This window comes from Barbatula barbatula (assembly GCF_947034865.1).
Source record: "Barbatula barbatula genome assembly, chromosome: 24".
Classification (NCBI taxonomy): domain Eukaryota; kingdom Metazoa; phylum Chordata; class Actinopteri; order Cypriniformes; family Nemacheilidae; genus Barbatula; species Barbatula barbatula.
The window spans coordinates 3,593,277-3,621,144 of record NC_136787.1 but is presented as its reverse complement, the minus strand read 5'-3'; the positions used below and the strand labels follow the sequence as shown (position 1 = coordinate 3,621,144).

General features: G+C 37.5%; 2 protein-coding genes across 9 annotated transcripts; one reads left to right on the top strand and one right to left on the bottom strand.

The window, feature by feature from the left end:
* Positions 1-55: 55 nt before the first annotated feature.
* sec31a (SEC31 homolog A, COPII coat complex component) lies at positions 56-22,451 on the bottom strand. Of its 6 annotated transcripts, XM_079448177.1 has the most exons (28): positions 22,217-22,403; positions 21,329-21,408; positions 21,072-21,195; positions 19,726-19,924; positions 19,518-19,613; positions 17,866-18,006; positions 16,931-17,073; positions 16,751-16,850; positions 16,381-16,542; positions 16,154-16,306; positions 15,820-16,050; positions 15,665-15,739; positions 15,386-15,433; positions 14,557-14,743; positions 14,269-14,447; positions 12,353-12,479; positions 11,965-12,110; positions 10,128-10,301; positions 9,799-9,984; positions 9,282-9,377; positions 7,785-7,878; positions 4,729-5,076; positions 4,504-4,539; positions 3,696-3,754; positions 3,195-3,440; positions 2,537-2,647; positions 2,264-2,335; positions 56-1,282 (listed from the first exon to the last, which is right to left on the bottom strand). In XM_079448177.1, exons 2-28 carry the CDS (start codon positions 21,405-21,407, stop codon positions 1,103-1,105), a joined length of 3,792 nt encoding a protein of 1,263 aa, XP_079304303.1. In that variant the 5' UTR covers position 21,408; positions 22,217-22,403; the 3' UTR covers positions 56-1,102. The 6 variants fall into 6 exon arrangements, with proteins under 6 accessions (XP_079304303.1, XP_079304304.1, XP_079304305.1 ...); XM_079448178.1 differs by lacking the exon at positions 4,504-4,539 and having other exon boundaries at positions 22,217-22,451; XM_079448179.1 differs by lacking the exon at positions 4,504-4,539 and having other exon boundaries at positions 4,774-5,076.
* On the top strand, positions 22,302-26,061 carry LOC306889355 (uncharacterized protein; the record flags this gene model as incomplete). Of its 3 annotated transcripts, none has more annotated exons than XM_079448183.1 (4): positions 22,302-22,445; positions 24,552-24,933; positions 25,006-25,091; positions 25,297-26,061. In XM_079448183.1, the coding sequence occupies 4 exons, from the start codon at positions 22,302-22,304 to the stop codon at positions 25,453-25,455; spliced, it is 771 nt and encodes a 256-aa protein (XP_079304309.1). In that variant the 3' UTR covers positions 25,456-26,061. The 3 variants fall into 3 exon arrangements, with proteins under 3 accessions (XP_079304309.1, XP_079304311.1, XP_079304310.1); XM_079448185.1 differs by having other exon boundaries at positions 22,329-22,453; positions 25,297-25,975; XM_079448184.1 differs by having other exon boundaries at positions 22,329-22,465; positions 25,297-25,975.
* Between the last annotated feature and the right edge of the window lie 1,807 nt (positions 26,062-27,868).

Genomic DNA, 27,868 nt, shown 5'->3' with positions numbered 1-27,868 from the left:
GTAGTCCGTAATTTACCATTGCAACCACTCATTAATTTCACTATATAACACCAGACCAGATTAAAGTTCTTACCAATTTATTAAGTTTTAAAATAAAACAAATTTAGCCATAAAAAGCCTAACCAGCCATTGCAGTTTTCATTTTCTTAAAGAGTCTGAACTGTAAAACAGTTGTTAACTATTCAGACAGTACAGAAATATTTTATTAAAAAGAGGTTGAGCATGCCTCAAAACATATGCAGCCATATGCACATCTCTTTCGCAAAATGGAATTATAGGCAGAAAATGCTGGCTGTGATCGTGTGGTAAACTAAAAAGAATTTTTTTTATTGATTACAAAAACAAGACTTTCCCTTTTTTGCAGACTGACCTTACTTTTTTCTGACAACAAACGTTGCTCTAAAATTCTGCAAACTAGATAGAATTTCTTAACATCAGAAGTATGATTTCATTATTATTATCAAAGATGGTGGAAATCTTTTTAAGACTCATTTAACAGACATTTAGTGGTGACATTCAATAAAGACAGGCAGCATTATGCTAACTTTTAACAGGTTTCCAAATTTTCATTGTTACAAGCACCAAATAAAGTAAATCTAAGGTTTGAATAAATATCAATTATTGAAAAGTCTTTTGCTTGTTATCTTGTCATATTAAACCTCATATTAAGTTATGACTTGGATTGAATTTAAAACAACAGAGATTTCATGATAATTGTAAACAATCAATCCTATGAATTAAAACATGAAAAATAGACTTACAGAGTTGAGTTTTATGCATCTTGCACTTAATACAGTTATCTCGCCGCTCAGTCTGTTCTTCACTTAAAGCATAAAACATGCATTTAATTTAGCAAAGAAATAAAAAGGGAAAGGCCCTATTGCACTGTGCTCTGTCATGATTATCAAAATATAACAATTAATATACCTATGACAAAGAAAAAAGGATAAACAAATAAAAAGAAACAACCCGCGATACACACTCCGATATCCCAGACCTATTCGACTGGCAAAATATATGCACAACTGGTCCTTGTCAGCTGATGGCTTAAGATTTAGGAGAATACTGGTTTGTGTGGATGTCATTATCCTTTGAGAGGATATCAAACCCCCAGTTTGTTGGCCTGTGTGAGCACCACCTTCAGAACTGGCATAAAGGCGGAGGTTTCACTAAAGTTGCTGTTGCTGACGATGTGCGTGTGGATGTTGAGTCCGTCGGTGTAGGAGCGGCTCTCAATGCTGCGTGCCATATTGTGAAGGCCACCTAGAATAGCTGGAGATAGCTGAAGAAAGGAAACCCCATCTGAGTTTAAGTCTCAATCATAGTAATCTTAGTGCAAAACAAAGCAGGCAAATTCATAAATTCAAGAATGCCGTGTAGGCAACAAAAAACATCTTTGTGTTCTACAAAAGAAACAGGTTGTGGTGAGGAGGGCGGGACCGGTGGCGTGAGTGATAGTTGGAAACAGCTGTGCGCAAACCGGTCCCGCCTCACGACTCTTGTCCCGCCTTCCCCACCACACAGGTATTACTAACAATATGTATTTTCAGATACCACAGAGAAAAAATTTATATAATATAAATTCTGCTAAGGGTTAAGTCAATCAGCATTTATTAGAAAATATCTCTATATTGATCAACTAATTTTAAGACACATACCTGCTTACTCTGCATTGAAAACAGACTGTTGCATTCACATCATCAGACAATTATTTTTACAGTTACTGTCGCTCATGTACATCTTGCGTAACATTTGACATACTGTACATATTTTATGGAGATAGTGTTGCTAATGTATATCTTTTGGATTTTTTTTTAAATAGTATTATGTAATATAGAAAACATGGTATTAGCCTATGTATTATATGCACATTTATTTGTATGATTACATATCACTCTAAATTAGCTGAAAACGTTTGAAATATTACATTTATTCATTTGGCAGACTCTTTAATCCAGAGCGATTTACAAATAGGAGAGCATAGTTTACTATTCTTACAGTATTTTTACAAGTTTCTTTTGTGGCCTAAATAACATGCTATTTAGAGACTGACATGTCTGCCTCTTTCAAAATTTTGAAGTTGTTTTTATTGTCTCATATAATACAAATCTTTTATTTAAATTATGAAAATGCATATACCATTGTAATAGTGAAAATAACTACTGATGAAAAAACGGAACTGTTGTTCCATTATTACCCCCAGCAGATTTTAATATACACCCGATGAAATCATAATTCATAATTATAACAGTAAAATACTCACTGTCTGTTCTCTCAATTTGTCATATAGATACTCGAGCCTCTTGTGAGCGTCGTCCAACTTTCTCTTGGTTTGCTAGCAGGAAGACAGAAAAACTCATTGTGAATTCTTGGAATCCCTGTGAACTATTTGGTGGCATACCATTGTATTTGATTACAGTGAAAAATAATAACTAATGTAAGAAATAAAAAAGATGAAAACCTTTGAAGGGCAAAACTACAACAAACTGAAAGTATTGCATTTAATAATGTTTAATAATGTTTCCTGTGAACAAACCGGGTCTAAAGCTGCAGCCAAGCACTTGTGGATCAGAGCCTCAAATGTGGTTTTCAGAACCATGTGCTCCTCGGGTATTGGCTTCTTGGTGATCTTCTCTGTAGGTATGGACTTAAGTGAAATAAGACCACAAGATTACAAGACAGTTAAATTAACACATTTCAACCAATAATTTCTTATATACAGTTGGTTTATATTTGATTATACCATGGTCTGTCTGAATACTCGAGTCTGATGGTTGGAAGGTGTGCATTAAAACTGTTTAATGCAAAGGTAGTTCCAATCAGTTTGATCAACGTTAGAAATGAATGTGCTGCCAGGGCTCACTGAAACAGCACAGAAACTTGTTGCCATCACCGTTGACTCGCAAGTCTGGAAGGCTTGAAGTGCAATCCTATCGCTCTACTCTCCTAGTGCTAGAACTAACAAGCCGTAACTGATGAAAATAACCATCATCGTCACCTGTCTGATCAATAATTGCACTGTAAACATCAACCTAACCTAAACCGAAGATCTTTAACTTGCTTTTAACTTGGCAAATGACCATGGTAAGCGGGGTTAAACTTCTCAGTCAGGTGGTTCTTCGCCTCCATGTCGTACATTAAAATACTTTAATGCATGGCTTGCCATGGATTATCCCTTAATTATTAAATAATACCTTTATGACATCTCCAATTGGTGCTCCAGGTGCACCATCCATGTTCACCAGGGGCATGTTGGGATTTCTGGATGGGGGGCCCAGTGGATGCTGTTGAATGGGAGCGAAGTTGCCAGGGGCCGCAGGCTGATCTGGAACCTGCGGTAGATGTGTCTGCATAGTAGGGGCTACCGGGGACAAAGGATCCCCCAGAGGGGTCATAATAGGTGCTGTGATGGGAGCGGGGGGTGTGTAGTTATCTGGAATCTGTGGAGTGAAACAGAGGAAGTTTCCTTAAAATCAGAACAGACATGCGCATCAGCAAAAGGATAATTCAAATACATTTTTGGGATTGGTCATTTGGATTAATTCAGTGATGGCTGTATGTGTTTTTTGGAGTTCCACAAAAGGTGATATAATTTTATATAAAAGTTGTTTGTGTTCAACTGAAGAAAGGAAGTCATCTGGGATGTTTAAATTAGACTGTTTTCATTTTTTGTCATTTCTTTTGATAAAACTCACCTTTTTCTTCTTGGGTACTCTATGGAGAGTGGGAGGATCATTCCATCCGTTCTGGGGTCCTGACGCAGAACAGAAAGCAGATCATATCAATATGTATCTCGATTTGTGACTGCACAGTCCAACCAAACTTCATAATATAATCCAAGGTAAACAGTAAACATTTATTGATTGAAATCAATTAATACAGCCATTACTGAACATTACATCATACTGATTGTTTGTATGTTCATTATTATACCCGTTAGAAATTAAATGATGGCATTATGCTCTCTGTTAGTGCAAATGAGTCTTAATAGCATGTATTTTGGACAGCTAAAGAAAATATATTATTTTAAGTTCAAACATAAAAAAAGTTGATAAAGCCTCAGAGAGGTTCTAAACATGAAAGTACCCATTAGAGTGTTTTCAACTACAACAAATGCATACTACGCAAAAAAACTGTTGGAGTTTCCCATTCAGACGCAGGAGAGTATTTATATTCATTAGGATTGACTAACATTTGGGCTCATCACTTTTCGTTTTTTGCGCTTTGTCAGTTAATGAGCCACAGAAATTTGCGCCGTCATGCTAATATTCATTGTTAAGTAAAGCTGGTTTATAAATTCATGACATTTATATTCTCAATTGTAATGAAAAGAAATTACTTTTGCCCAAATTATAATATAATAATTATTGTGCAATTTACGTTTAGCATGTAACAACCTAATTAGTGTCTGATTAGTTTTTGCAATTATTAATTCATAATTAATTAAGTGCTGGACAATTACGGTCCATTATATATGATTATTGTAACTCTATATATATTCACCATCCAACAACCAGGACGTATCTTGGTTTAATCCTCCTGTAAACAAACAACAGCAAATTCTAGAGAATTTTTTTATAGTCACACGACTAATATGTAACCACACTGAACAAATGGACCGAAGTTGATTTCGTGCAAGCTGCAGTCATATTTTCATACGCCATGTTTTTAAACAAACGCTTGCTCATAAATGAGGAATAATCCTTTGTTTTGAGTTATCATGCAGACCTGTTCTCTGGGAGGCTGGAATCAGGGCAGGTTCAGTCTCAGTACCTGAAGCTCTCCGTACAGGAGGAAGGTAATCTGTGGGCGACCCCGGCCCACCATGCTCGAAAGAGACTCCAGAAGACAGAGGAGGAGAGAAAGGCTGACCTCCTTGTACGGGAGGAGCCCCAGAAATCATAGGCGGAGGTGCCGACTGAGGGGCAGAAGGCAAGATCTGTGGAGGACGGACAGTAGCGGCAGAGGAGGAAGGTGGAGGAGGAAGAGAGGAAGCCGTAGGAGAGGAGTATTGGAGGGGTTGATAGATGGATGGTGCCCCAGTGGCGGGTGTGAACCGCTGAACTTGGGGGTAATCTAGAGTTCATGAGGACAACAGAGAACAGGCATATGCAGTTAGTTCTTTATTCATTCTCTACAAACCAGGTGAGCTGCTTACATAAGCAACATCCAAAATGAAATCATACTGAAGTGATCAGGCACCCTGAACCGGTGGAAAAACAGAAACAAATTGCAAATGTCTTGCAAAAAAAAGCATAAGGAAGACTAACAATGTATCTTGAATGATTCGTTCAGCGTTTCATCTGTCTTCATCTGTCTAATGACAGTACAATACTCTCATATTGTATTCTGTATTTATTCTAACTAAATATATCCTGCACTTGCTAACTGCACTTCTGGTTAGACCTAAACTACATTTCGTTACACTGTACTTGTATATGTGTAATGACAATAAAGTTGAATCTAATCTAATCTAATCCTTTCTGTCAGCCTACTCAGATCTGATTGGTGAGATGGTCTAGTCTGCTGTGATTGGTCTACCACGTGCAGTGTCGCAAATGGAACGTAGGCGGGCATTACACAGGCATTAGTGATGCAAATCTGACCCGGAACTGAAATTAGTAGTGCTGTATACGTAGAGATTTGGTATCGTATCAGCGCTTCGTCCGCACAGATCTCCTGTTTTGGTAGCCTGACTCCGCTATTTTTTTAAACCGGGTGTCCAGGTCACAGAATGGATCAATCTGAAAATGTCACCCTTGCGATTTTGTGCGTACAACCAAACCATTTAAATTCTCTGAAATTATGTCATCACCCCAGCGCCCAAAGTTGCTTCAAATCTTCTTCCCTGTTTTAGTATATCTCTGTGTGGCCAAATTACAGCGCCACACACTGGTTTGGCATCATTTTGAGTCAGTTTTGTGGTTCCTGTGTACGCACGATTTCTTGAGACGACGCCGTAAAAAAAAAAAAAAAGATTGGATAAGGAAAGCTCTGGCTTCGTGTGGACGCATTTTCAATTTGTCTCTCTAACGAATTAAATGAGCTCCACAACCCGAAGCGTTACAGACCGATATTGTGTCCTACCTTACAAAGCTACATGCCAGTGCACTTCAGTGGGTCTTTAAATGTTGCCTTTTATGACAGCTCACTTGGTTTTTGAATGGAACAACAGGGTTATTTAACAGTATGAACACGAGAATAACAATCAACAATCAAACATTCAACAGCAAAGTAAAATGATGTTAAAGGGATAGTTCACCCAAAAATGAAAATGTATGTTCTCATTTACTCCCCCTCAAGTTCTAAACCTGTATAAATGTCTTTGTTCTGCTGAACACAAAGGAAGATCGAGTGTGTGTTAAAATGTCGGTAAACAAACAGATTTCAACCCCCTTTTACTGCCATAATAGGAAAATACTATACTATGCCATAATAGGAAAATAAATACTATGGTAGTCAATAGGGGATGAGAACTGTTTGGTTACTGACATTCTTCCAAATATCATCCTTTGTGTTTAGCAGAATAGTTAATAAAGGTTTAAACAATCTGAGGGTAAGTAAATTAAGACAGTGAACTATCCCTTTAACAGAGTTAGCATGCATTTCATTTCTATAAATTTCAAGTGTTCATGCAAAAACTGTAAGGCAGCCAGCAGCCAAAATTCATGCATTTCTGAACATTTTGCAAAGACTGTGTCATTTTTGTACAAACTAGAATAGCAAAAATATTTGATTTGTCAAGTTGTTAGGATGTTCCAGTTATGACATGAGTGTATGCTTAAGGCCCATGTTACAAGACCCTATCGCAAAATATGTGATATTCTGGTTTCTTCTTTAATATAAATCTATCAGATTTTGTATCCCATATGCCTGACATTAGAAAACAAAGTCTGATCATTAGAAAAAATTGTGCACTTCTCAAAAATGTCCACAATTTATGATATTATTCATGTCCCAATGGTTACGTGCTAGGGACATTATTTAGGGTTTTTAAGAAAGCAAAGTATAAAAATATGAATAGTGATGATTCTCTATGCATTCACCATTACTGATTGTTTTCAACAGGATTTCCACTCATCCGACCTTGGCTGCTTTCCATCACCATATATCATTGTTTTACCCTTTTTTTAGCTCAGCTTTACGAAAAATGTATCTTCTGACTAATGGTAGAAATAGAGAAAACTACAGGGGATGGCTTAAACTGCTTAGACAAGTCTTACTGTGTGTTCACATAGAGCACGAATGAGGCGTCAAAAACGCACTATTCGCGAGTAGTTGGACACTTGAACATTTTGTGTTTACTCGGTTCATTCGCGCGTGAAGTTCGCTTCATTCAGCGTCAAATTCGCGTCATGGGAGGGGCTTTCTGGCAAGCGGCTCCCGTTTATTGCGAAATGGATCCTGATTGGTTAACACGGCGCGAATTTTCGCCAAAGTTCAGATTTCTCAACTCGCGCGGCGAACGCTCAATTGGCGCGTTTCGCGCCGCCTCAGTCACGCCATTCGCGCCGCAAGCGCGTCTATCGCGTTTTTGCATTGACTTAACATGTAAATCACTCGCGCTTGACGCCTCATTCGCGCTCTATGTGAACACACCTTTAGACGGTAGTCATCTAATTATTTTAAGACTGGTCATAACTTCAGTTACAAAAAGATGAAATGTAATACTGATTAGTCACCAACTATTCTCACAGACTAGGAATTAGTTCTAGGACGCAGCCTGGGCCCAGTTAATACAATTCTATGAAGTGTAGAGTCTGAGAGTTTCTTAGCCTACTTACTCTGGTACTGCTGAGAGTACATGAAGGGAGTGGAGGCAGGTACAGCTGCACTCACTGGAGACTGAAGACCAAATGATGGAGGTAAAGGCTCAGTCTAAAAGAACAGGGACAGAGAACAATTAACACGTATTTAAAGTGTCCTTTATCATTTAAGTTGATATGAAAGCTTGATGCACTCCTCCAAGCTGACACCAACACATGTAATATACTGTATATTACATATTTGTAAATTCTAACTGGCATCAGAGATAACCTGTATAATAAGGTTGGTTAAGGATCATATCCACCACACGCCCATCTGACACATTTCTTAGTAATATATGGAAACTATGTGCAGAATCGAACAAGCAGGTCAATCTGTGATCTAAAGGCTGAACAAGATGTTTCATGGGGTAAACCTTGCACTACTTTGATTTTATTAGAGGAACTGAAGAGATTTGATTATTGGATTTGGATGTGATCAGCCAAGGAGAAAAAGAAGGAAAACTGCACACAGCCTTGCCTACTTGACTTCTTTTTTGAAAAGAAGAGTTCTTAAAAGAATAGCAGCCGGCAAAGTTCAAAGATAGCATTTTTGCACGAAGGCCACTTGGAGAGACAGGCTTCATAGGCAGCGTAACAGAAGTCTAACCCTTGAATGAGAAACAGAGAATGTCTTTGCAATAACTTATCACATATTTAAAAACTACAATACTAATTTCTCACTAGAAAATTAAACTTAAATGTATACAAAACTATGCTCCAATGGGCGTTTCAGCCGGCATTACATTTTTTCAAGTTTGAGCATTCTCGACCAATCATATTCCATGCATGTTGTCATGGAAACGACAAGTCTCTGTCATTGGATAGCTGTGAAAAAGGTGTATGATGTAGAGTTTTTCTTCAGAAAAGTTGAACTTTTTTCAAACCCAAAGAGTCAGAAAAGACGCTGGCGCTAAAAAAAAAAAATCACTCAGGACTTTTTTGAAAACACGGTGTACTAGCAGCTTCAAAAAATATGTTAAGTGTGAACACGGCCTTAGTGTGTGCATTCAGTAGAGACTTAAACGCATTTGTATTTAGACACTGCTGACTAGATCGGCCATTTGTATAGTTTCAAGCCATTAAATCGCAGAATGGCCTCTAGAATTCGCAGAATTTTGGTCTCTATAACATTGTTTAGATATACAATGTTAAAGCATATCATATAGACGTCTCAACTTTCAGACTCAGGATTTCTGTATACGTTACAAAACGCTGTTCAGTTCCCCACTTAATAAAAAATGACACCACGTGCTTTGAGTACCAAAACAGTGTTTGACGTCTATTTTTCATGGACTCTCTGGAAACAAATATAACTCGCAAAAATATGCTCTGAATTAAGCGTTTTCGCTCTCGGAAAAAGCGAGGATAATGCAAAAACGGTTTAGCGTTTCAACAGAGGTGCAGTGGTGCTCGTGTAGTACGTTAAGTTTGTTTTTGTAAGTGAGAGCGGAGCGGGCACAGCTCAGTCTGTACCTGCGGGCCTGCAGCGGGCACTAGTGGATGAGGGACACTGGGCAGAGCTGTTGGGGTTTGGTTACTCCAGGATGTGACAGTAGAGGCGGGTCTACCCTGAATACAAACACAAACACACACGCTCGTATTCGCCGCTGGATGGGGGGTTATAAGACTGAAAGGAATGGGAAGTGTAAAGCCCGCAGATGACGATCTAGGTGGTTTGCTCTAAAAATATATACATATTATGAAATAAGATGTTCTGACGTTAATAAACTGTCCCTGGACAAAGTAATACATTTCTCAAATTCAAAAAAGAAACCATTGAAATTGAAAAATGGGTAACACCATGCATAAACACCACCAGCAATTTTACTGCTAAAGGTTGTAAGGTGGGTGTATTGTTTGGCATAGTGGACGTCGGCCTGTACAACAAGCCATGGAAGTTTTATCCAAAATACGAAGAATTTAACCCCAACATAATGTAATTTTATTAACAAGATCAGTTTTTTCTCACCGCATCTAGTGCGTCTCGTACCTGGTGGTAATACTGAGGTGGTCCGGACGGAGCAGCGGGCTGTGGAGGTTGGACTGGTGTATATGTCTGCACAGCAGCAGGAGCCACTTGTTGCACATTCTGCATTACAGCTGAATTCACTGCAGCTACAGCCGACTGCTGACCCAGAGCTCTACTCAGACGCTCTCGCAACTCCTGTACAGCAACCTACAGAGAAATGAGATTTACAAAACGGAAATTGTAAAGAAAAGGCATTCAACATCTGCATGAATCGGATGATTTACTTTTATCCGATCTGTGAAACGACAAATGATACAATCAATTTACACAAACAGTAAACATATGCTTACCTGTTGTGTGTCGGTTGGGAGGTAAGATATGGCAGTCTCTAAACTGCCCTGTGAAGCAAGCAGACTGGCATACTGATTCATCTTCTCTGCCAGCACTGCACCCATATCCGGTGCAATCCCACCCTGAGCCTTCTGAACAGCTCTCTGCAGGACCACCACCTTCTCAACCAGCTCCTAAAGACACATGGGACGACAATATTGCTAAATCCACAGTTCATTGGGATATGAGTGCATACCATTATCATGTACATAATGTGCACATAAATTACCTAGTCGTTGTCACAAATATACCTTGGCTGGCACTGCTACAAACACCTCATTCTTGAATCTGCTGTCACAAATACTTGAAACTGACTGAATGTCAAATGTTGCAGTAATGCACAGCTCAGTTATTTAATTTCATGTCTATTAACCACATTTAGATTTAAATTTAATTTTTTTCAGTAATCTTTAAAGGGGGTGCAAAGCTATTCCATACATTCTTGCAGACTTATTTACACGGTTACAAGTGTTGGATTCTCAGGCTAAACATGAGCAAAGTGTCAAAAAACTAGTTGGACGTATAAAATTCCCTCCCTCAGCTTTCGTAGAAGTTCTGCAAAGTTTTTTTAAACCAAAAAATACCGTGTGAAACAGAGGTTCTTATAATCCCATTATGGGAAATTTCCCCTGGAACAGTGCATGTGCACACATAAACCAGAAAGAGAGCAAAAGAAAGAGGACAGCCATCAATGTGCATCGTTTAGATGTACAAGTGTGTTTGATTGTTCACTGCATTTCGGTGAAGAATGTTCTATAAACAGTGGATTTAACGCTGGATTTGCAGATGGTTTGATACTGATAGATGGAGTGGTCCCAGCGCTAAAAGATGCCAGTCATTAACCGCACAAGGATAATTTAAACTCGAATAATGTCTGTGCTTTATTGGCAATCGATGTGAATGTGCATAATTTAAACAATACGAACGTATATTGAATCAACAGTTATGCAGGGATAATGTGATTGTAATGTATTGTGGAGTTTGTAGAGATGCTGCAGTTTTGGGTTCCTCGTCCCCGTTTGCCTGACGGGTTGGGTGCGGCTGCTGACAACCGATTTAGAATTAAAAATTTCCGTGTTTATTAATATAACTTTAAAATGTAACATTCTGTTTAATTTATTTATTATTACATATAGGAATTTATAGCCAGTATAATATTTGACCTGTACTTCTCTCTCATTTATCTTAAATGTGTGATAACCACGCTGTGTGTGTGTGTGTGTGTGTGTGTGCGCATGCTTACCTGTTTTTTGCGCGTGTGGAGTTGTGTTTTATGTATAAAGTGTGTGCTAATACTACTCTATAGGTATAAGATTAACATGAGATTGGGAGAAACTGCATGTGTTAACTCCGCTTTAAATAACCATACAGTCTAAAATAGCAAAAGAACCAGAAAGACGACATGGCCAAGCAAAACCCTACAGGTGGTTAGGAAGGCCGACCACCCTGTTAGGGTTTATTTTTGCTATATTAAGTGACCATGGGTCAGTTTCCCAGACAGGGATTAAATTAAACCAGGACTAGGTTTTAGTTAAATTAGGACAGAAGTGCAGAATGTCTACCGTGTCAAGATCAATTGTTTAATATATTTGTAAATCCTACTATACTATGTAATTTAAGCAAGTACACAGAATATGTCATACTTGTACTCTTTTCAAATAAGAATTCCACCATTCTCTAGGACTGTGCGATTAATCATAAATATATATTTTTATTTTGGGGTCCAATAAAAAGTGGATTGCAATCATAATTAACCTTTGAATCTTTGTTCAATGGTGTTTTGTAATGATGTCTCACCTGAAGAGATAAGGGGCTGCTTGACTCTTGAGCTTTGGCCCAGTATGCTACCAGTTGCTCTACTGTGCCTGCGCAGATGTAGCAGAGACACGCCTGAGCCTGCAGTTCTGGGTCTTCAGTGGCCTCCAGCCTGGAGCCAAGCAGACCTGCATTGGCAACAAATCACATTTACGCTTAAATGTATGTTTTAAAGGCTCAGGAATATCAAGTGGTCTCATATCTTGAAGAACTGTTGCAGCAATTGTTCGCCACTTTCCTATTGGAACACTCAATGGTTCCAAAATATGTGACATTATCATGTACAAAGACATGACATTGTTACACTAAAAGAGTACATAACTATTAAATACACCTTATCAAGTATATAAATAGTCAATGTTGGACTCACTGCAGAGAGATGAGAACTCTTCTTGGTTGGCGTAGGTCACGACTGCAGCTAAAGCTTCCTTCCAGTTTTGAAGCTCACAGGTCTTCAGAATGTCCAACCAGTCTTTCATCACCACTGCACTAATCAGCTACAATGCAAAAACATGTATTTGGCAAATCTTTCAGTGACTGCGACTACACATGCACCACAGCAGCGGCCATTGTTGCGTTTACTCAACTATGATGATTTCTGCTTTGCCAACAAGGAAGTAAGAAGAGAGAAGCAGGTTCTCTGTCCCAACCTCTCTTAAAAGGATCCTTGGGTAAAGAGCAATGCTTGGCTTAATATATGAACAATGGCATTGTTGTTGTTTTTTTTCGCAATTATAAAGTCAGTGTAACTGTCACAGTATACATTTTTTTAATAAATAAGCCTTTACGTCTAAATTTGTGATGTCAAATGGTTGCAACCTTAACTTGTTTTCTTTCGCAACAGCAAAGCACACACGTTTTCCATATATAACAGTAAAATATGACACGTAAAACATAAGATCAGATATAAACACACAAGGACAGGAGGTGGCGGTATGTCCTCTTGACACAAGCCAGCCTGCAGTCATAAAAGAACGCCTTCAGTATCAGTAAGCGGCTGTTCAACGTAAGCGTGAATTAAATCATTGTTTTAAGACATTTTAGACTATTTAAGACATCAGCATCCACCATAATCGTATAATTTATATTCTCATTATTGTGTTTATCAGTATACATTATGAGAATATACTGATAAACACAATAAGAAGATGCTTGTTGTTTGGTTATTTATTCTGTATTAGCCCTCACGTGAATATTAGCCCCCGTCAGCTAATGACCGAGGGAGAGAAGACAATAAAGTTAGGCTATCAACAAGTTAAAATCTGGATAAAATGCATTGTATAATGGCTAAAACATCATGTATAGAATACATTCGAAATTATTTTGTAATTAATATGCATGTGCGCAGTGCAGTGTGTGCAACCAGTTTACGTCATTGAGGAAAATCAAAAAATTATATACTTTTTAAACATAAATAGGCCTATATGTCTTGCGCTGCCTCCGAGTGCCTCCATGTAGCACGTCCACAACTTCACATACTATGTAGTCACGTTTTTAAGGACATGCGAAAGTTCCGACCCAATTTTTACAAGTATGGTGAAAGAAGACTGTACAAAAGTTCTTGGATGTTGAATGACACTTACTGACATTAATGTTTATAAATGGTCAGTTCGTATGCATATCAGGGATGTTAAATTATTTTAAAATCGCGCATAATCTTTCAAACGTGGATGTGCATCCTGGAGGCACTCCGAGGCAGAGCATGCCATATATTTATGTTTATAAAGTAAATGATTTTTTTGTTTGCATTGAAAAATGAATAATTGTTGTTTTGCTAGATAACACCCTTATTCATCGGCTGGTGTCGTGTATAGCCTTTTAAAGCTGCGATGAAACTGATTTAGACATTAACCTACAGCCCCCCGCTCAAGTCCATTATATGGAGAAGGACCCTGGAAAGCTTTCCTCAAAAGTCTCAATTTTTTTTTTCGACAGAAGAAATAAACACATGGATGGCTTGTATGACATGTGTGAATTCTCCTGAAATTTTTATTTCAACGTGAACTTCTCCTTAAAATCTGTTGTTTGAAGCTGTATTAAAGGCAAACGGTGGTCAAACACCTCATTTACGGATATAACTAATTTCCTCTGTCTTCATATAATATCCAATTCTTATTTTTTACAAGACAAAAAAACCATTATATTTCTTAGAAGAAAAAATAATATTTAACTTTAAAATAGTTTAAGGAATGGTAGTCTTTTCCATCTGTCATAATCAACGTTAAGTACAGAAGATACAGTATTGAAACGCAGCACTGGAACATCAGTGGTTTTATATAGTCTCACCTTTGAAATTTTGTTCTGAGTTTTGGTGAAGTATTTTTTCTGAGTCTTCACCAGAAGCTCTGGACCACCAGCAATAGCCAGAATGATGCTGTCTGCCATACGGTTGTCATGGAGACATAGACTTACAGCAGCTTCATAGTCTCCAATGAGCAGCGCTTGGGTGATCAGTCCATCAATATCTGTTGCCCAAACAAAATAAGAAACTAGATTCACTATCTTTATTATTTTACTTAATCACAATGTAGTATATCAGTGTGTGGAGTCCATATATTTACAAAGAAAACTTGCCCTTGCTAACTTTGAGGTTCACGGCATCCTTGGAGGGTAAAGTGGAATCTTCAATGATAGACGTCTTCTCAACAACAGGTTCTTCCTCATCAACAGGTTCTTCCTCATCAACAGGAATCTCATCTAGGTCAGATATTTCTTCTGCAGGGGCTTCTGCATTTTCCGCTGCAGAGCTATTCTTTTCAAGCTAGGATTAATACAAAATAATATTACGTCTTGTATTTCAATACATTAATACATTTGTCAGACGCTTTTAACCAAAGCGACTTACATTGCATTGTACTATACATTTGTTTCTAAGTATGTGCAATCCCTGGGATTGAACCCATGACCTTGCTAGCACAAAGCTCTTACCACTGAGCTACAGGAAAGCTTCTTGTATTTCAATATGCTGAGAAACTATCACACAGTTCAATACAATCATAGTATCATTTCATATATATCAATAATATATTTGTACAGCTGCTAGATGTTCAGCACAGGTTTTCCCATTGTTTCTTTAAATTATTAAAACCCTGTAATGAGTGGAAGGGTTTTCAGCAGAAAGTAAACAAGATATCCAAACACAACTATACTTTTTTGGTATATCAGTAAGAAAAAAAAGTTAAATATTGTGCTGTAGGTTTATGCTGTTGCTAAGAAGAAGAGGAGGAAGTCTGTGAAAGAAACCAAAGGCAAACAAAAAATGTTTTGCCTTATGTTGCTGTGATTCCCAATGACCGCATATAAACAGAAGTGTTCTGTATAAGATCACTATAAGAAGTCATTCTAGTCCTTTCAACATTTAAAGGCAGAATAACATCTAAAATACTTTGATAATTGCAATTACCGCATTTGCTCCGTCAGATTTGCAGTTTCCATCCAATGCTGATGCGATCTAAAAACCACAAATGATTAAGTCATCCACTCAGACATTACACAAGTAATTCAAATGGAGCGGTTTCCCGGACAGGGGCAAAACAAGAGCACTGAATGATGATATGTCAGTGCAAGCTGTTTTCAGTTTAGACCGCTCTAACATTTATTTTGTCTAGGACTAGTCGTAATCCCTGTCCGGTAAACCGCCCCATAATGTCCAATACATGTGAAAATATATAAGGAAAAATACCTTTAGGGCTAGTTCCTCCTTCTTGTATCCCAAAAGTTCCAGATATTTCCCTCGTGCACCATCTTCAAAATTGACCTAAGAATATAAATGTTTATTGGTCACATTTTATGCAGAAGCGGGAAAGGCAAAATTGAATAAGTATTTTGGGGTCTAACCTTTAGAAAAGACCACACAGTCTTATCGAATATATTCTGGGCAGCATCAATCTTTGTCTGGCAGTACTCCAGAAAGTTTCCTGAAGTCAGGGTGGTCTGAAGTGTGTTTGAGCGCTTAATGAAATCTGTTTCCGTCACGACTTTACAGATATGAACAATACGTCCAGAACCTTGCTGGGTTTGCTGCGCTGTTTGGTTGATGTTGTCCAAAGTGACCAGTTTTCCACCAAACTGTTCAAAAAAAAAGTAAAAAACTCGGTTGGACAAGTGCTCTACAGCATTTTATAATGTCTAGTATTTAGTCAAAATATGTAGTAGGCTTGGAAACACTTACAGCAAATGATGCCCCCATTGGTCTTCGGATCCATTTAGGGGGTTTCTTCAGAGGTGTGAATGTTTTTTGGCTGTTAGTGGGCTGAGGCAGCTGTAACGGAGGCAGCGTTTTACCCGTGCCAAAAGGATCCATATTTCCAAATGAGCTACTTAACTATAGACAGAAAGAACATCATGACCAATTGAACCAACTCAACGTTTGTTCCAAACATGTGTGCAGATGATCACCTGATCAGCTTGTGCATTAATGGCATTATCATTGCTTCCTCCCATAATGGAATAGATGCTAATGTGTCCATCGAAGGCCGCAGCAGACAGCACAGCAGGGTTTCTGGGGCACCACTGGATGTCAAAGCACCACTGAGCACTGGTGGGCAGCTCATACAGGATCTGGCATCAAACAAGATTTAGAAGATATTATTATCAAATACTTGATACTAATATGTAATACAACTTTAATGTTGCAACGGCGGTACCCAAGTTTCACATTCAGGGTGCAAAGTCTTTCATATTTTCAGGGTTTTCACTTTATCTTTTTTTAACTCTAGTTACCATGAAAGCATGATATTCCTCACACAGTAATATTGTAAATGTTTACCTCAGCCGTGTTGGGATTCCAGCAAAGAATCCTGTTGTCTTTCCCACAGCTCAGGAGGAGCTCTGGATCTGCTACGCTCCACGCTATGGACAGCACACCTCTACACATACACAAACAAAATTAGTAACATTCCTAGGGAGTATGGCTATCTGATGATAAACTTATGAAATTACCGTCTACCTTGTGTGGTTCTCCAGCACTTTCAGAGGAGAGGTGGCAAAGCGCAGATCCCACATTTGGATGACGGGCATTCGGTCGTCCTCAGAGGCCAGAACCAGCTGAGTGGCCACCTCTGGGTTCCATGCCAGATCGGAGCAATGCATCTAAACCGCAAAAAACACTCGTAAAACATCACATCATGACTAAAATACGTTTGTTTAATGGATCAGTTAGTGGCTGACTTGTTGAACTGTCATAATAAATGGTAACACCACAGTCCTTTAATATTACACTTACATTTATGCATTTGGCAGACGCTTTAATCCAGAGTATGTATGTTCCCTGGAAATCCAACCAACATCCTTTGCGCTTCTAACAAAATGCTCTAACCACTGAGCCACAAGAACACTGTGGCTGCGTCCAAAATCGCATACTGTGACAGTACGTACTGAATTTGAATCAGTACCTACACATCGGCCGTTGCAACAGTACGAGAGCCGTGAGGGAACAGTGACGCGACTGATAATGAGTCCATACAATAGTATATACACAATATTGCAATGTACTTTGGTAAGGTATTTATTACAACTTAGTATATAAATAGGATTGCAATGTACTTAGTTGTAATAAATACTACAGTAGTACCATTTAAAAAAACAGATGGTTATATGGTATACCACAGTAACTTTTAATTATCTGTTGTTAATATTATGTGTTGTGAAACAATAAGCAAAACCAGACAGAAAATTAAGTGCAGAATAAATTTAAACATGGTAAAATGTTGTCTGATGGTACTACACTCTTATTGGTTACATAGTCACATAAAATTGTACCAAATATGTGATGAACACAAAAGGGGGTAAACCAGCACTTTGTGGATGCCTGGTGCTCAAATTCTGCCTCGGGTGCTTCATTTTCTGTGCATGCAAAAAAAAAAGACAATTGATTCCACAAACCCTGTTGCTGTGATCGCTGACTTTGATAATCAAGTCGTTCTTTCTGAGATCCCAGACTGAGGCTTTTCCACTGGGGCTGGCAGAGGCCAGGATGTGCTGAACCTGTTTGTTCCATGCAATACAGCTGATGTCCTCTGGGGGCTAAAAGAACAGACAACAGAAAACCTATGATGCTTCAGCATTTTCCTTGAGGGCCAGATTCTAAAAGTATAAATGGGATGCGGACCATTTTTTTTACCAAAATCCAAATTTCTTCTGTAATTTTGTATTTCTGTTATTTATTGCATTTTGCTCCTTTTATACTGTTTTTGTTGCTGTTACTTTTAGATCATATAATAAAACACGCAGTCAGATATTGCATGTATCTTTTTATGATATTTAATTAAAAGGACTATTGTCTTTTTATTTGTATTTTATATTCCTTGATGCATTAGTTTACCCAAAGATAAAATTGCTGTTAATTCACTCACCCCCAGTCCATTCAAGATGTGGGTGGCATTGTTTTTTCAAGAAGATATTTATGAATATATTTGGTTGAAGTAATTAAACTTAAATCAATGAAAGTCAAAAACGCTAATATTTTCTGCACAAAAGTAATCCCTACCCCTTGTGACGTTAAACTGGCATCTTATAAAAAGAATCAGTTGATCTGTGCAAAACTGAACGCTATAACCACATCTTCAGGTGAATTCCAATCGCACTCATGTGCCCCTCGCTCTTAAAAGGGCAGATCCTTTGTAGTGCGAGTTCAAGAGGGAGATGAACAGTTGTTTTCGTAAACAGTTGTTTTCGTAGCCGTTTAATCAAATTTAGCCGTTTAAATCAAACATAGGTAATGAATGCTGGACTAAAAACAACACAGTTCACGTGGTGTCCCCTTCCTGCAGTAACTTGCAGGAAGGTGCAAGACACGCAAGACGGGTTTTGGAACGCGACCTATCACGTGCGCAAACGGACTGCCTGTGTGGATTGCCGATTATAATGTTGCAAATAAGATACATTTTACAGACCAAACAAATAGCTTCATAAGACGTCAGTATTTTTATGAATATTACTTTTGTATTGAATGTAGCAGCGTTTTGGAGTTTAAAGATGTGGCGTCTCAGGGCGAGCATTTCTTAAAGCACACCACTCTTAAAAGTCTCTTCACTTATTTGAAATTTGAAGGCGGGTCAGGTAAAGATGATTGGCAGGCCGCCAGTTGACTAGCCCTGCGTCTGCCGTATGTGGTTGTTTGGATTCATAGCTCGGCTTTGGTCTTTATGTATTGTTCTTCAGGTGACATGCTTGTCAGGTCTATAGTGGAAGTAAAAATAAGGCTTTGTAAAGCAGTTGAACAGAAGAGCCACTGAAGATTCGAGAAAGCAATGGGTGCTTGCATATGCAAAGGGTACCACTGGTGGTTGCTAAGCCATTGGTAGGTGGCTTCTAGTGTGTCCTCGAAGTTCCTAACTTCCAAACTCCAAGTAGAAACAACATTCTGATTCCTAGATATTACAAGTCTATTGATATTTTTTTTTACAAAATTATACACCTGCAAACTATTTTATTAAGTTTATAAACAAAAAAGCATGCATGATCACCCTTGTGCATGTAAAAAATGTGCAAAGCATTCAAACGAAACTAAAAGTTAAAAAAGTGGTGATATTTACCTGTGTTTTGGGTCCTGGAGCCATTGGGGAGTTGAAGCTGTTCAAATCCCAAATGTAGATTTCTGACTCATTTCCTCCAGAGGCCACAAGGTTGGGCTAAAATAAAAAAGTTTGGTCTTATAAATTTATCATAAATCGAGTTATTTAAAAAAAGGAATTCTTGTGCACATTTGGAGAGTTCAGAAAAGAGCTTTGATAGTAGGATTACCTGAAACGAGTTGACATCGAGCGCTCTCACTGGCCCTGTGTGTTTCTCGCTCTGGGAAATGATGACCTCACTATCACCAGCGATGATTTTTGAGGCATCATAGAGAATGATGTCTCCATTCTCCCCTCCAGCAATTATAACTCCTGATGGCAATCCCTGGGATTCAATGCCGTGCGGCCCCCAGACCAGTTTATGGTATCTAGATTAAATAGAGTTATTGCGACATCTTATATAAATGGTGCTATACCACATATACATATTCATATATATATGTATATATATGTACACACACAGTAGTCATATCATGCAACATATATTATGATATAGTCATAATGGTGCTCTTCCTTGATGTATTAAAAGTTCCACTATGATTCTACTAAACAGCTCCATAGACAAAGGATTTTCTAGGGTTTGATATGGAATAAGGGGCGAGTAAAATACTTAATTTTAGTTATTTGTAAATTGTATTGTTTAAAACACACATATTGTAACAGGACTATACTTTTAAAGGTGAATTGTAACTAATATAAAGTGATTAAAACTGATAAATGACTTTTCTCTTACACCCCTACACAACAAAACACAAAGCCTCTGTCAATTAAATAAATATTTTTTAAAGGGAAAGTTTGCCTCAAATCAAAATTGAGTTATTTTATATTTTAGGTGACATCCAAGAGATTTTCAGGCCTCCTCATAGACATCATAATTATAGTTGTTGTCAAGGTCCAGAAAAACACTATAGTTAAACTGGTCCATATACTTATAGTATGCGAATACTTTATGTGCGAAAAACAAAGTAAAAAAATGATTGATTAATATATTCTCCTCTGTCTTGCGGCAGGGGCAAGCTCTCCTGTCTTGTCAGTCTATGGTGCACACTCACGAGAGTACTTTGGCGCATTTTGTTTGAGAATATATTGATTAAAGTAGCTATTTTGGTTTGTTTTCGCACAAAGTATTCTCGTTGCTTCACAAAAAATTCAGTTGAGCCACTATGAGTGGATGGACCAATTTAACAATGTCTTTAGTACTTTTATGGACCTTGACAACAACTACAACCATGATGTCTATGAGGAGGCCTTAAAACCTGTAATCTTTATCTTTATTTGTGATACGAAGATGCCGGGTGGTCTTTAAACATATTGAACGTCATGTGGGTGAGTAAAAAATAACTTAATTTTGAGGTGAACTTTACCTTTAAAAGTTAAAATAGCCAAAACAACATTTTTTAAATCTATTTTGGTTGTCAAGGTTAAAGACCTACCAAAAACAACATTTGCTTGGGAGCAATATGCATACCGTGACAATGTAAATCATTAGCATAAAGTAAGATATGATCTCAGTACCTGTGTGGAGACGAAAAAGAGCCACATGACTTCATGGCCAAAGTGGGCTCAGCCAGATCCAATTCAAAGATCTCCAGTGATGCATTGGTGCTGAAGGTGGCATCTAGCTGCTGTGCTGAGGTACCTGAACAGCGATTTTTTTCATAAATAAGACAAATAAACATTATATTCTTAAATAAATACACAAACAATTGCCTATTTTCCAAGTTTCTCAAATGCACTATGATTGGAAACGTCTTATAACTAATAACAGTTACCTGCTGCCAGATATATGGGATGCTGTTGCTCCGGACTCCAGGCCTGAATGGCTGTTCGGTTAATTTCCTTTAGCTTCATGCTATGATAAAATGGCATTAGAGATATGATTCACTCAACATAGGTAAAACATAAGCAACTTTAACATATACCATAACTGACTCTTTCCAATGTTACAGGCAGTGTAGTGGAAAAAAATCATTACATACCAGTTATGTGCTTGGTTTACTTTGATAACAGTGCATTCAAGATATACTTTGTAAAAACATTATTTTGATATATTTAATATTGACTGACTATATGGCCATTTCAATCATTAAAATCAAAGGAAAATGAACGGCTGAAATCAAAGTTCAATGCTCCTGTATGTCCTGATACTAAAATTAAAACAATGAATGAAAACACGTGCATATACAATTACAGTAAACTACACACATAGCTTTCATAATTTTTCATTTTTGTAACTTTACAAATATACAGATGATCTAGGATAATCTTATAAATATGATATGTGTGTGTATTATATATTATTTATAATTCTGATGACACTAAACAAACCTGACAGTGTTACAGCAGAAAAGCAACTTAGTGTATGTGACATGAAAGCCAACACAAACAGTATTATATTAATAGAAAATAATTTAAAACACATAAACACTAAAATAACATTAAGGCTCTTGCACCATTGAAGTAACTCCTCTGGCAAATTATAAGACTTTTAAAAAAAAGCACTGGTTTGCATATGAAGTGAAGAGATTTTGTTTTACAAAATCAACACGTTTTTAGTGAATTTAAAGAACCTGTGTTATCTATTAAGATCCATATAATAACGTAGCAAGAGGCTAATGCAGCTATCAACAGCATGATTTGTAGAGTTAAAAAGTGTTTACCTTGTTATTTTGTTACTCCTCCAGTCATGCACAGACTTATTCACGCATATAAACGGATATTAAAGTGAACCAGTGGACTGTTTTTATGATATCACTGGGTACGTTGCGAACCGGCTACAGATGGACGGAATTCCACGTCCCCACTGCTGTCCATCAACGTGGCACAACAAGCCCCGCCCAGTGTTGTGACGACTTCCGGCATCGTCCGGAGGCGACGGAACGAATTCCGGTGCGCAGGTTTGTTGTTGTGTAAGTGTGTTTTGTTTCTATGGCGTAGGTGTGACGCTTCGTGCAGTTTGAAGAATTGTACTTGCGATTATACCTTATCCACGTCAAAGGGTTTATTGTTTTAAATCATAAACACGTGGGCATATTTACTGGACATATATTCTGTTTCAAATGAAAATACGGACACAGTAATCAATATGCATACTTGATAACAGTGGTCGTATTTAATGGTGTTACATGGTACAAACAGTATTGTTGTATTGCCATGACGTAAAACACAGTACATGTCCAAAAATATGGTCATACCTTTTTATCTACGTTTACTAACAGCATTTTAGCACCATGTATGTCTCAAAAACAAGTATTTTTGTAGCACTTTTCACAAATATACATTGTTAAATAGCTGGTTTACAAATGCACATCTAAAAGGAAGCAGAAAAAATATAAGAACACTATTTAGAGATAAGGAAAATAAAAATAAATTATAATTAAAAAGGAAAATTAGGCTATAGAATGTAAACTAATTTAAAAGCAAATACATTTACATTTAGTTATTTAGCAGATGCTTTTATCCAAAGCGACTTACAAAGAGTTCGGGGAGCGACTTTCATGTCAAATACATGAATGTAAAATAATATTTGTGAAAAAGATCTGGGCTGTGTTTTCCCAAAAGCCTATGTTGATCGTAGCTCCATTGGTGACAATAAGATCAACTTAAGGTTACGATGCTTTTGGGAAACTCAGCCCAGAACGTTACATTTATTCAAATTCAGCACTATTTTCAAATGATGTGTCTTAATGAAGAGTTCATTTGCATGTTTTTTATTGTACATTGCAATTCATATCAATTCATAACTGCAGTTGTTTTGATTAAGCAATAATAACTCCAACAAATACAGCAAATGAACACAATAAAAACATGATTTTGTGACAATGATTTTTGAAATAATAAAAGAAGTTATCTGTTTTTGCAAACAAACTCTTCATATATAAATGGTCACATTGACATTTACTTATGGCTTTGTTTAAAATTTCAGTTTAGCCTTATTACTATCAATGACACCCTAAAAAGGTTTTATACAGTCAAACCAACATTTGTTCAGACACGGATAACATTTCCCACATTATCACAGTTCATTGGCTATAATTTAGAAAATTATATAAAACCGATACGTTCCGATACCTAATCCATACGTAATGGATTAGGTTGACTAGCTGTCAGCAGTTCAATTTAAGTACAAAATTAGATAAAACCAATTTAGGGCAACCAATAACCAAGCAATGCTTAATTTTGTTCAGGGTTAGGAAGAATGTTGCATTAACAATAAGAAAAAACACTGAAGCAAAACCTGGTCAGATCAAAGTGTCTGAATAATTTGGTTGGACATTTTTATCAAATAGTAAAGTATTTTTGCATATAATATGTCGCAGGCTACTTAATTTTTCTATTTTCACTGATATAATTAAAATTTTTCTATTTTCTAACAATAGTGTCCTGCTCCCACTAGTTAAATCTGGTGTCTGATACATTTTTGGTTTGACTGTACTGTATATTTTAAGGTGTAGCAATTTTGAAAGTGGTAAAAATTATTAATGTTTTTTAGACTGCAGTTTCTTGGACCAAAATTTGTCAGACTGTTTATTCATTAATGATAGAATAGGAAGTTGAACAGTTTGATGAGCCAGTGGGTATTTTGAGAGGCACTTGTAACTGTAATTCACTACATTATATGATTTACTATATTATATTATAAAACATAATATCATACAATACATGTTTTTTTTTACCTTTAAATACATTAAAAGTGTAGTACTCACTTATTATAACTCCGGTACAGAGTATGTACAGATACTTGAAAATGTGCTTGACAGTCAAAATCTGTAAGTATTTTTAATGGAATTTAATTATATCAGAAAAATGCTAAATGAATGCAGGTTTCCTTGTGGACCCCACTCTATTCAATACATATTGACCATCAATCCGTTGTAGATTTCTTGTGTAAACATAAGCCTTACAAGGTTGATGTGATAACATCTTAACTTGGGTCATTATAAAATATCATGCTGTAATTTACAAGTTAACTGATACAGTTTTCAAATATTGTAGCATACCATGCCTCGAAACTATATTAGAAAAACTGACTGGGGCTCAGCAACCTATGAGGAACTGGAGAAAGCTTTTGTCGAAGTCAAGCTTGGGAAATCCATCAGAACAGTGGCAAAAGAGAGAAATATTGGCAGGTCAACCCTGCAGAGGTACATGAAAAAGGCAGAAGGAAACCGGGAAAAAACTGCAGGGTACAGAGGAACAGCAGAAGCGCAGAGGATCTTTTCAAAGGAGTTAGAAGAGGAACTGTCAGAAAACATAAAGACGCTAGCAGAACGCCTCCATGCTGTTACTCCAAAGAAATGCCGTCAAATGGCCTTCGAATTGGCCCAAAAGTATAACGTTCCTGTGCCAAACAACTGGGGAGAGCAGAGATTGGCAGGTGGGTAGGACATCTTGATTTAGCGAATCAAGCGACTGATCTTACGTTGCTCATTGTCCTTTATTTTAATAGGCCGAGATTGGTGCAGTAGTTTCATAGCCCGCCACAACCTCTACTGCCATATAACTGAAGCAACACCTTTGGCAAGTCGTGGAGAGGTGAAGGAACTATTTGACAAAAATAATAGCTTTTATTCGGTGTACCACAGTCTTCAAAAAACATTTTTAATTCCAGATAAAATTGCTATTTTTTTGTGTCATCTTTAGACAATTGTTTATAATATCCAGAAATCACAAACAACTTAAAACATCTATTTAAATTTTGAGCTCAATCATTTATATATTTACTGTCTACATTTTCCAGGTCATCTGTTTTAGTTTTGTCGACAATGATGAAATGAAGAAAGATATCAGAGAGGAGAATGACGTTGTTGTCCCGCTTCATGAAGTTTTGGAGGATGAGAGTGCTGACATTTGTGATTCGAGTCAAGACATGTTAAACAGTGACTTGTTTCTTACATAATATTTTTAGGATTGCCTAAAAAACCTTTTAAAAAGTTTTGATCAACAACCTTTTTCTTCTTGTTTTCTTTTTTTAAATAAATAATAATAGGTAGGTCCCTGCAATATGAAGTTGTGGGTTTTATACTATGTATAAAACAATTATGTACTTATGTGTTGGTTATTTGTTCTTTCATTTGAAATGTATACTCTCCTAATCTAAACCCACATCTTGAGCTAAATCTACCAAAACGCCTGTACACAACGAGTAAAATGTAGATATGTATTGACATTTGAGCAAAACCCCAAATGTTAGTGTGTAATCATTGTTATTAATCTTAATTTAGTTAACCATAACTTTCCCCTCCTCTACAGTGAAACATATACAGTATAGCCAGGAGCATTTGCATTTACTCGCTTTAAGATGCTATAGGATTAACAAAATCTGTTCAACATGAATGTTGTATTTAAAATATTTCATATGTTAATTTTGTGGCTTATTGCACAAGGATATTAAATTAAATGTTAATTTATGATACCACAACTAGGTGAATTTTTTTCTGTGGTTTGAATTTTAATTGTCATGCCATTATATACAGCTAATACACAGTTGTCTCTTTCTACCTGCAGAGCTTTTGTGGTGACAGTGAGTTTAATTCGTTTTCATCTGAAAGTCACTTTTTGCCTATTCTTACACGGTAAATTACCGTCCGGTTTATTATTCCAGCAAGCATACCTGCAATTTACTCACTAGGTTAAAGGAGCAATGTGGAGATTCTTGCGGCATCTAGTGGGAGACAATTCAACCAACGGAAGCACTAGAGTGGCTGAACAGAACTTAAATGTCGTCGCGTTTTCTCTTCTTTTCCGAAGGCGATAACGTTTTTACGAAACATGCTCTTTATAGCAGTTTGTCCGTTCAGAGTTTAGATGGGGAATTTCATGCAAGGTGACACGCATCATTATGTAAGATGTTTATACACCTCTGAAATCCTAGTTATGTATAATATATTGCATTTTTGTCAATAGATACTCTAAAATACGAAACAATGGACTGGACCTTTAAAAATGTGAAGGAAAAGAATAAAGAAAAAATATATAATAATACTAAAATAACCTTTGAAAAAGTACAGTGTCAAATTAGCTTTAAGACATCCTAAGGTTTTTAAACAAATCAAAAATGAGTTCTGCAAAACACAAAAAATATATTTTGAAGAATGTTGGTAAACATTGGCTCCATTATCTTCCATTGTATGGCCAGAAAACCATTGAGACTTTATTTTAAATATTTTGTTTTTTGTTCAGCAGTTTGAAGTTATAGCTGCACTCGGTTACATTATGCCATTAATATTTTCCCTGTTTATTACATTCCTCTGTTGTCTGAAATCAATCACAAAATTAGACCTAAACAATTTCTACAAATACAATTTCCAATACTATAATCCCTATTTTTCATAAGCATTTACTCAGTAGCTTTTAATCAACATCACTGAGTACAGCTGTGACATGTCAGAGGGGACTTGTTTCTCCAGAGGTTTTTCTTTCTCCATTTATTTATGATTGGAGTTCCTCTCCACAGGGCCATGTTTGCTTGCTCACCGGGAGACTGCATTTATTAGATCGTATTTACTAGAATTATCTTGCTTGTTCTATATACAACATGCACTGTGCTTGACCTTTTCTGTGTTTTTCTTATGTTCTCCTTTAAAGCTGCTTTGGCACAATGCACATTGTGAATAGCGCTGTATAAATCAAAATTAATTTATTGAATTGATTTGTTTGGAGGTACTGAATGAAAATCAGTACCTCCAAATCCGAGGCCATGGTCCTCAGTCGGAAAAGGGTGGCTTGCCCACTTCAGGTTGGTTGAGAGTTCCTTCCTCAAGTGGAGGAGTTTAAGTATCTCGGGGTCTTGTTCACGAGTGAGGGAAGGATGGAACGGGAAATTGACAGACGGATCGGTGCAGCTTCTGCAGTAATGCGGTCGATGTACCGGTCCGTCGTGGTGAAGAAAGAGCTGAGCCGCAAGGCGAATTTACCGGTCAATCTACGTTCCTACTCTCACCTATGGTCATGAGCTTTGGGTCATGACCGTAAGGACAAGATCCCGGATACAGGCGGCTGAAATAAGCTTCCTCCGCAGGGTGGCTGGGCGATCCCTTAGAGATAGGGTGAGAAGCTCGGTCACCCGGGAGGAGCTCGGAGTAGAGCCGCTGCTCCTCCACATCGAGAGGGGTCAGCTGAGGTGGCTTGGGCATCTGTTACGGATGCCTACTGGACGCCTTCCCGGAAAGGTGTTCCGGGCCCGTCCGACCGGGAGGAGACCCCGGGGAAGACCTAGGACACGCTGGTGGGACTATGTCTCCCGGCTGGCCTGGGAACGCCTCGGTGTCCCCCCGGAAGAGCTGGAGGAAGTGTCTAGGGTGAGGGATGTC

Bases quoted from the DNA above. Each gene is read 5' to 3' on its own strand.
- sec31a (XM_079448177.1), bottom strand. From the start codon at position 21,407: ATGAAGCTAAAGGAAATTAACCGAACAGCCATTCAGGCCTGGAGTCCG. The intron at 16,851-16,930 runs GTAGACGGTAAT...GTGTATGTGTAG, and splicing joins GTGCTGGAGAACCACACAAG to AGGTGTGCTGTCCATAGCGT. The intron at 12,111-12,352 runs GTGAGTCCAACA...TTGCCAATGCAG, and splicing joins AGAGTTCTCATCTCTCTGCA to GTCTGCTTGGCTCCAGGCTG.